General features: G+C 36.9%; 1 protein-coding gene across 1 annotated transcript; it reads right to left on the bottom strand.

Moving 5' to 3' along the window:
• Positions 1-6,150: 6,150 nt before the first annotated feature.
• Positions 6,151-8,517, bottom strand: LOC143444217 (doublesex- and mab-3-related transcription factor A2-like). The gene is made up of 6 exons (XM_076943375.1): positions 8,257-8,517; positions 7,784-7,973; positions 7,232-7,667; positions 6,987-7,092; positions 6,702-6,840; positions 6,151-6,614 (listed from the first exon to the last, which is right to left on the bottom strand). The coding sequence occupies exons 1-6, from the start codon at positions 8,515-8,517 to the stop codon at positions 6,151-6,153; spliced, it is 1,596 nt and encodes a 531-aa protein (XP_076799490.1).
• Positions 8,518-8,814: the final 297 nt, after the last annotated feature.

Raw genomic sequence — 8,814 nt, 5'->3', positions numbered from 1 at the left:
TGAAACCATTTGCTAAATAGGGTTAAAAATTGCTACTGTATGTAACCATTTACTAAATAGCGTTGACATATTGCTACTGAGTTTAACCTTTTTCTAAATAGGGTTAGCAAATGGCTGCTGATTGTAACCATTTGCTAAATAGGGTTAACAAATGCCTACTGAGTGCAACCATTTTATAAATGAGGTTAGGGTTAGTTATAATTAGCACGGGTACAAACGCAAGTTTTGTAAGTTATCATTTGCAGGGGTGCAAATATGCACGAAGTTACTATTACCAAATGTATCTCGCAACGTATACGGGTATCAAATTGCACGAAGTAAAAATTACCGAATTTATCTCGCAACTTATACGAGTGAAAAATTGCACGAAGTAACTATTACCAAATGTAAATGGGATGCAATTACATTGAGCTCTTGCCTTGGTAAACTAGTTCAAGGTAAATGTTGTGAAAACCTTAGCTTACCCTTATCTATTGTGGTAGTGTAGTAGTAACTTTACTAAAGGGAAGTGTTTGATGTTTATCTGAATTTTCTTGAGTTTTTCATCGGAGTCAGTATCATAGTAGGCTACTTCTGAAAACAAAAACATTTACAAAATGTCTAGGCAAAGATTTACAGCAATGCGTGGATTAGAAATTTGCAAAAATCTTCTGTCAGACTGCTCTGATGACGAGGATTCTGACATTGAAATCGACGCAACAGTAAATGCTGCAATAGCCAGTGTTCAGCAGGCAATTGAATCTGAATCGTCAGATTCGAGCGAAGATTAGTCTGATGTACAAAAATGAGTTTTTACATGAAGTTATATAGAGCAAGTTTCCAAATATCATGCGGCATTCAAAATGTTATCCATAACCTACCTACCTATCCCGACCTTATCAATGCCAAGTTTGTCTCATGCATAACATGCGTTTGTGGCATTTTAGCCTGTGACTGTGTTGACTGGCGTTTTACCAAATGCCTTTTGTAAAATTGGGTGAAAAGTTAAACAAAGCTTTCCAGTTGTATCAGTTGTATAAGGCTTTGCATCATTCCCTTTCTAGGGCACCTTTCTTAGTTTCTTTAGTTCTAACTTCTAAACTCACCATGGTACGATTGATAACGTTTTTGATCGATAGGTCTGTAACCCATGGGGAAATAACTTTACGCCCTATTTTTCTCATTTCTTTTGTAAAATTTCTGGTTTTATCAAACCTAGTAACCTATTTTTAGACATTGGTTTATTGGTCTTCATTTTTTCCCCCCAGTTTATTTTCAAATGGGAACTGGCATCTATTTTTACCACAAGACGCGCGAAAACGATCGGTCGCGTGTTTGGTGGGAAAATTCGACAGAAATCTGGAAATGCGCGAAGGGGAAACCTTCGGGGACCCATAATGCAGCCGTTGCCGAGTCGGATGTTTCCATTGATTCTGTAGCTTCGCGTCCATTCTGGAAACAGTATAAAGGTAACTAAACTTTATATTTTAGGCTGCAAACCATTCCAATTAAACTAAAGTACTGTATATCAAAAAGACATCAATGTAATGATTTACAAAATTATCACACGATTCTATGGCGTCACAGTCACAAAGTAACACACGATCTGTAGGTATTCTCACTGACATTTCTGTGTCATCTTAAGCTCTATAAATCTTTGCTCGAAACGATATCAACGAGAAGAAGCAAACAAAATAATTGTGAGGAGGATTTATGCCACTTCAGGCAAGCATGCCCGACAGACATATTACGACCTGTAAGTACGCATAGACTGTTCAATTTCAGCTCTGCATATCGGAAACTTTCTGAGAGCTTTTTCACACCCGGTACAGCTACAGAGGTGCCTGCATGGTACAAGCACTACCTCAACTCGTTGATCGAGGCAAATTATGTATCTCTTCTCTTCCTGCAATTCGCGAATACACGCTTCAATTACGTCTATGAAGAAAAATTTAAAAGTTTCGTGAAAGATTTATTTAAAGATCCACGAAAAATTTAACTTTTCGTCCACTATCTAAATTCTAAAGCCTTATCATGTCAACTTTAACTTAACACACATCTATCACCTTCTGGCAGTATCTTGCTGCTATCATGAGTCATGAGATAGATGTGGATGAAGATGAAAAATGACTTACTTGTTTATAAACAGCAGTTACAGGATTTTTAAGTATATATCAGAACAATTGTAACAAGTTGTGTTTGATTTTTAAACGTAGCGCAGTTGTTTGATCTAGTTATGGTTGCGTTCTGTGCCAATGAATTGTTTCCAGTGGTGTTGGCGATCATTGCAAAACAAAGTAATTCAGTGTTCCTAATTCAGTTATTCTCATCTTTCGACGGCAGGTCAACTATGAACCCTGTGCACTAAACATCGTTTGAATTGAATCAATACAATTAGATACCAGAAAAAAAAAATTAAGTTTTCAACTGAACCATACATTTCGTTTCCACTTTGAAGTCGTCGTCTGGAAAATTGTGGAAAAAAGGAAAATAAAACAATATAACGAATACATGAATTGCAAATTCTAACACATTTATGCATTTCAGGTCGTGCACAGTGCACACAATATAGCTATTTATTTATAATCAGCAATAAACACAATATTGTGCACCTTTTTCCGAGACCATCAATCGCTTTGCGTTCAAATCCCATTACCGATCCCATCGCTTCATTGGGCCGACTTCGTACGCGTTGCATTTCCACCTGGTTTATGAAATAAAGACGACAGTGCACCAACGAAGCATTTCTTCAAAGGTTTTTTTTACAAATGCAAATCATACACAAATTGTTTGTAGAATAACAAATAATTTTTAATGGCAACAACATGAGCAACTACTGCACAGTCATTTTGTACTTTGTGTATTTACCAAAACTTCCGATTGGGACGTTTTTCCGGCGGCGGTCCACAGAATCAGCCATCTCCTTTGCCTTAGGTTGATCAGCGTGAAGCTTGCCGCGTAGGTGTCTCACGAGTCACGAGGCCATTCCAAGAAGTCAGAAGTCTTTTCGCAAAATTCGCATGCAAAATCACCTTCTTCATTAGTTTATTTTCTCGTGCACGAGTTTGCAGTGGCGCGAGATACTCGAATTCATGACACAACAGAATCTAGAACAATTATTAACACCATCATGTCATTATTCTTGGACATGTTTCACTTTTCTTCTCTTTTACACATAAAAACAAAAAACAGCATTGAAAAGCTGAGATTATTTTAAATTCTCTTCCATTCATATACTTGAAAGCTAGGCCAAAATTATAGTACAACTTACGGACACTTTTTTTTCGGTCTAATCCGTTTCTTTTTCTCCGGTTTTACATTGTCTTCTTCTTCATCATCTTCCAAAGTGTTATCCTGCAGAAATACGTCACAAACGTATGTTGCCTAAATGCAACAATTATGCAATGGATTTTTTATGCTTTTCAAGGGTAAAGCACACAGTGAAAAGCCAAAACGTCTCGTCGAAATAAACAAACGTTTGCAAATATATCGGCAAATACAAAGAATTGGCCCTAATTCAAATTTTTTACCCACAGCAAGGTCGGAGAAAATATTAATGTATGACTTAGTGTAGTGTTTTAAACTGAGATACTGAACTGAGAGCTTCATTGGCGTGATTATGAGGTATGCGACGTAGCTACAAGAAGCGTTGATTAAGGACCGCGAGGAGTCATTACAGTGTGCTCACTTTTGACTTACGTAATAACAATTATTTATCATCGACACCAAGCAGCGTTATATCTACACCAGGTGCGATCCAGGCAAGGACGAGGCAAAATTAAAGAAATTTTCTTTGTTAGTATGACGCCCTTTTACCCCTTAATCCGGTTGTTTTCAAGTAACTGCATGCACCGCAAATTCTCGGTTGACTGCGTCTATTCTTGGCGTTGCTTTACAAGATGCAGCTCCACTACGGGGAACATTACATTGAAACTTTCACTTTTACGTTAAAATCACTTAAAACTTTGCAAAATCGGTAACTTGTCGCAGCACAAAAAACATCCGAACCGCAGCACTTGTACACTTTTGAAACACAAATGCGATTCATTTTCAAGGCGCCGAAAATACTATCTCAAAAAAAAAATTTTCTGTTGAAATATCCATTTCAACTAATCGTTTCAGGACCGATCGCTGCAGCTGTCAGTTCAGGTTTGCTTGTTCTATTACATGCACGGACACCCCTGAGGTGCTTACACCATCACTTCAGGTGATGAACACTCGCTGTTGTGCGTTTCTGGGACATAGATCACGTGCGGCATTTAACGTCTTTAGATAATATTCCATGATAATTCGCATGATTGGTTAAAATGAAAATCATAAATGAAATTAAATCAGGTTGAAATACAATCGCAGTAAAGTGGCAAATCCCTTATTAGTAGGGCAACCAGTTTTTTCACCTAACAAGTTTAAATTTTGACCTCATTTTGATCTAAATCGTTTTAAACAATACACATTTTATGAGTAAGAATACATACATTTATGAGTTTGTCAGGCATAATGGACATTTGCGTGGAAGTTATATTGGTTTCAGTAATGTGCTTGTTGGGAAAATTGTCAATAATAAATAAAAGTTGTTTTGTATTATGTGAAGTTTGCGAAATTTTTATGATTTAGGCAGTTTTCGTATGTAGGGAATCCAAAAACATTATTGAAATGGTGGCAACTGGCAAGGAAATGAAGGCAATTAATTATATATACAAAATGACACATATTATGCTGGTAGTTTATTTACAGACTACAGTTACTAATTAGTTACATTAATATTAGTACAAATCGTTACACATATTAATACAATATAATACAATAACAATAATACAATACAATACCAATAGTTACATTAATATTAGTTTTAAATATAATCAAAATTCAGCAGATGTTTATTAAAGATTATCATGTTAACATGATGTTTGGAGATATATAATTGCTTTTTTCAAAATATATTTTAGTAATCATTGATAATTACTAATGCAGTTGTACTTAGTATCATGCAATATTGACATTTACACGTAATATGAGCAAGAATATATGCACTTATAAACGTTTTAGGCACAAATCAGTTGTGTATTAATGATCATCATATTTAATATGACCTTTGGAGACCTATAAATGTTTTTTGCAGGGTATAGTTTAGTAATCATTAATAATAGTGTAGTAGCCTACTACCATGAAATATTGACATTGCATTGACATTCGTCTTAATATTTTTCAAGAATTGGTTTGGTTTTGTCATTTTACCAAAGACCAACTTGTTTTATCAAAGGAAATCACAACGCGGAGATAAGAGTGCTTGCCTGTGAATTAAGTCTTCTGAACAGGGCTTAAATATTACATTAAAGTAATTTTTTTCTAGTTTTTCGCAAATGTTGTTAATTGCTTAAATGATATATATATCATACATAAAATTCTGTAAACAATCTGCAACTGTGGCACGTGTTGGGGTAATTTAATTCAATTTGCCGAACGAATTAGGTTTGTATATTATGTAATTAGGTAATAATAATAATAACGCAATGGGTCGTCAAGTAGTTGGAATGCAAATTGACGTTTTGTTAAAAGCAATGATTGATGGGATTTCACAAGACTTTTTCAACAAAGAAGGACAAGAAAAGCATTTTTCCTGCAAATTTTGTGATAAATCATTCAAATACAAAAGCCACTTGAAAGATCATATAAGAGCTCACACAGATGAGCGACCTTAACAATGCGATATGTGCGACAAGTCATGTACCCAACGCAGCAATTTGAAAACTCATGTAACAACTCATACTGGAAAGCGTAATTATCACTGCAAGTTATGTGAAAAGTTATTTACTCAAAGCTAGCATTTAAAACGTCATATGAGAATGCACGCTGGAGAAAGACCTTATTCATGCAATATGTGCGACAATTCATTTACCCAACGCGGCAGTTTGAGAAGTCATATAAAAACTCACACAGCTGAGCAACCTTATCAATGCTAAGTTTGTCTCAAGTCATTTACCCAAAGCAACACTTTAAAAGGTTATATGAGGATCCACAATAGAGATTGATCTTATTATTGCTCTAAAATAAAGACAATACCGGTTTCTAAATGTTCAGGGTTAGAACTTTATGACCGGTCGCATCTGGAAAAATGACTCCATGTATATGAGGGGTTTGGGTTAGGGCTGAAAGCGCCCTTAGAATTGAGGGTTAGTATCGTAGGAAATGGTGTCTGGGGCGGGCAGCTGCGGCGGCGGTAAGAGAAGGCATAAATGAAGACGATCCGTAAGGAGAAACTCCGCCAAAGAGTCCTCGGATGGCGGGGTGTTGGCCGTAAGATGATGGAAACGGGGAAAGATTTCCCAAGCACGACATCGGCATCTGTCCCGGCAATGGATAACGTGATCTTATTGAGGAATTGCTGAATTGGCCCAGCTTAAACACCCCATTAAAGCTAGTCGCTGGAATTTTTCCTGCAGTGTGCGCTGAAAAGGAGTTGCCTGCTAGCGAACCGTTTACAAAAGGATAAAATGCGGTTCGAGCATCCAGTGCTGGTGCACCCATTGAACCCTGTTGGAACTTGTAGGCTTGCGACAAATCACCGATGGGAGGTGTGCCTGGTGATATTGCGTCACCATCAATGGTTGGATGAGGGCTCGTGTTGCAGCTTCCAGCTATAAAAGAAGGAAAAAAATATTAATATTATTACCCTCTATCAATCTTTATGGCGCACTGTTGCTATTTTTAGGACAAAAACATACCGCTTTGTTGAGATAGGTTAATGGGATCTCGTGCGCTATCACGTGTGTAATTTAACTGAACATGAGAATTTGTTGCGTTGTCTCTCGGTGATCCCAAATGTGGTGAAGATTTTGCGATTTCATCTTCAAATTTTAACACCTGTGGGATGATGAAACATATGACTTATAAATGTTTGAAAAAACAAAGAAAATATTGAAATGTTAAAGTAGTGCGCGACGTTTTACAGGTAGTTTCGTGCTAATTTTTACTACCCACATTCGATGCTATAAATATACTGTAATTACCTTTTGTATTGCTTTCACCACATCGCCGTTGCAGTTTTTTAAAATTGAAGATAATTGCGACGCGTTGTGTTTGGGAAAAACTCGACATAACATCTCAAACCCGCCACTGTATGAAAAAACCCGATATATTTTCTGGGTTTCTATTTATTTAGATTTATTATAATTATAACTTAGAGCGAATTATATGGACTTAATATTTACAGATTAACTTGACTTTATACAGTAATTTAGTTAATTGAAATTACCTTGTTGCATCTTGGTTTTGCGTTTGTGTTAGCTGGCTTGAATCGTATAGCTGATTTTCGGCTACGTCACTGGCCTGGTCAGCTGAGTCAGTTCTTGACAGAAGGGAATGCTTTTCTGGCGATTCGTCGATATCCAATGCAGGCCCCTGACTCGCGTGAGGTTTTTCAGGATTATATCGACTTTCATTGTACGCCGGTGAGCTGTTTTCACTCATACCAGAAGGGGGACTCTTCCTAGGGTCGTCCGATCGCGGTGAGCGAGTGACGTCGGACTTTCTCTCCGTGTCGCCATTTTGATCGCTGTCCGAATGAACAGATTTGGCCGAGCTGTTGTCCAAGTGCGGTTGTTGCTGATGTACCGGTGATGACGACACGAAACCGTAACTTCCATTGCAATCATTTGAGATATAATCGTCGTATCTCGCACGTTTCGCGCCTACCAACGTACGTATTGTGATGACTTTTAAATAACAACGCGTTTAAGGTTCAAGTCATATCTTACAGTTACAAAAACTGACCAGGGAAGTTGAAAAACACGCGAAGACGACGCACCTGATGATGATAACGGGTCGCTGCTGGCTTTGTTGTGAATTTCATTTTCAATAAAGTCTTTTTTCGGCGATCGTTCAATACTTGCGATGCGTTGCGCGTCCAAGGGCGAAAAACTCTGGGTAGCTCCGTAGAGCAGTTGCAGTTCTCGTGTGTTATTTTCCTCTTGGGCTTGCTGACGTCTTAAAGCAAGCTATATTAGGGTAATATTAAGTTTAAAGATAAAACAATTTCTGTTTTAAAAAAAATTTCCATATTTAAAGAATACGCTATTAAGAACAAACTTTTGAACTTTTGCTGTACATTAATAATTTATTCTGATTTAGACAGATTTCAAAACAGAAGACATAAAATATTCCTAAATTTCTTTTTGTTTTTATTCATAGTTCTACTTTGAATGTAATCTTCATAAGCAACCATGTATATCCTACTTTGCAAATTTTTTTATTTGGTTTACTTTACACTGTGGGTATTACCTGCGCTGCCATTACTCTTTGTCTTTCAGCAATCAAAGTGCACTTTGCACAGAGGCAGTCTTTCCAACGACAATATCCTTTGTGACCCTTCAAAGCGCTCACTACCCCATGGTTTCTGCATCTTCCACATTTCGGCGTTCTTGGGTATTTTTCCGTAGCCCGAAGAAGTAGTGCTGCGGCTGCCGGATTTGAGACCGCTTGAGACAGGTTGCCGTAGTCATGGGGAGACGATGGTATGTGATGCAAAGCTGTTGCTTTCATTCTTTTTTAGACTTTTTTAGAAACAACTGTAGCAAAATAAATCTATGTATGGAAAATATTTTTTTGTTAGACTAACATAAATTCATATATAAGACACATTTTAACATTTTTAAACGTAACTTTTAGATTAATATGTTATGCTCAGTGATATACCATCCTTGCAAATAATGCTTTCTGCAAAAATGTCTTGATTGCTTTTTAAATAAGATTAAAATTTTAACAAATTTTTCCAAATTTACTATCCTTTAACTAAACTCGTTTAGGAATATATGATGGCGAAATCGCGACGGATAAATG

The sequence above is a fragment of the Clavelina lepadiformis genome, chromosome 1 (genome assembly GCF_947623445.1).
Source record: "Clavelina lepadiformis chromosome 1, kaClaLepa1.1, whole genome shotgun sequence".
NCBI lineage: Eukaryota > Metazoa > Chordata > Ascidiacea > Aplousobranchia > Clavelinidae > Clavelina > Clavelina lepadiformis.
The sequence above is the reverse complement of the archived record's forward strand: the minus strand, read 5'-3'. Positions and strand labels throughout refer to the sequence as shown.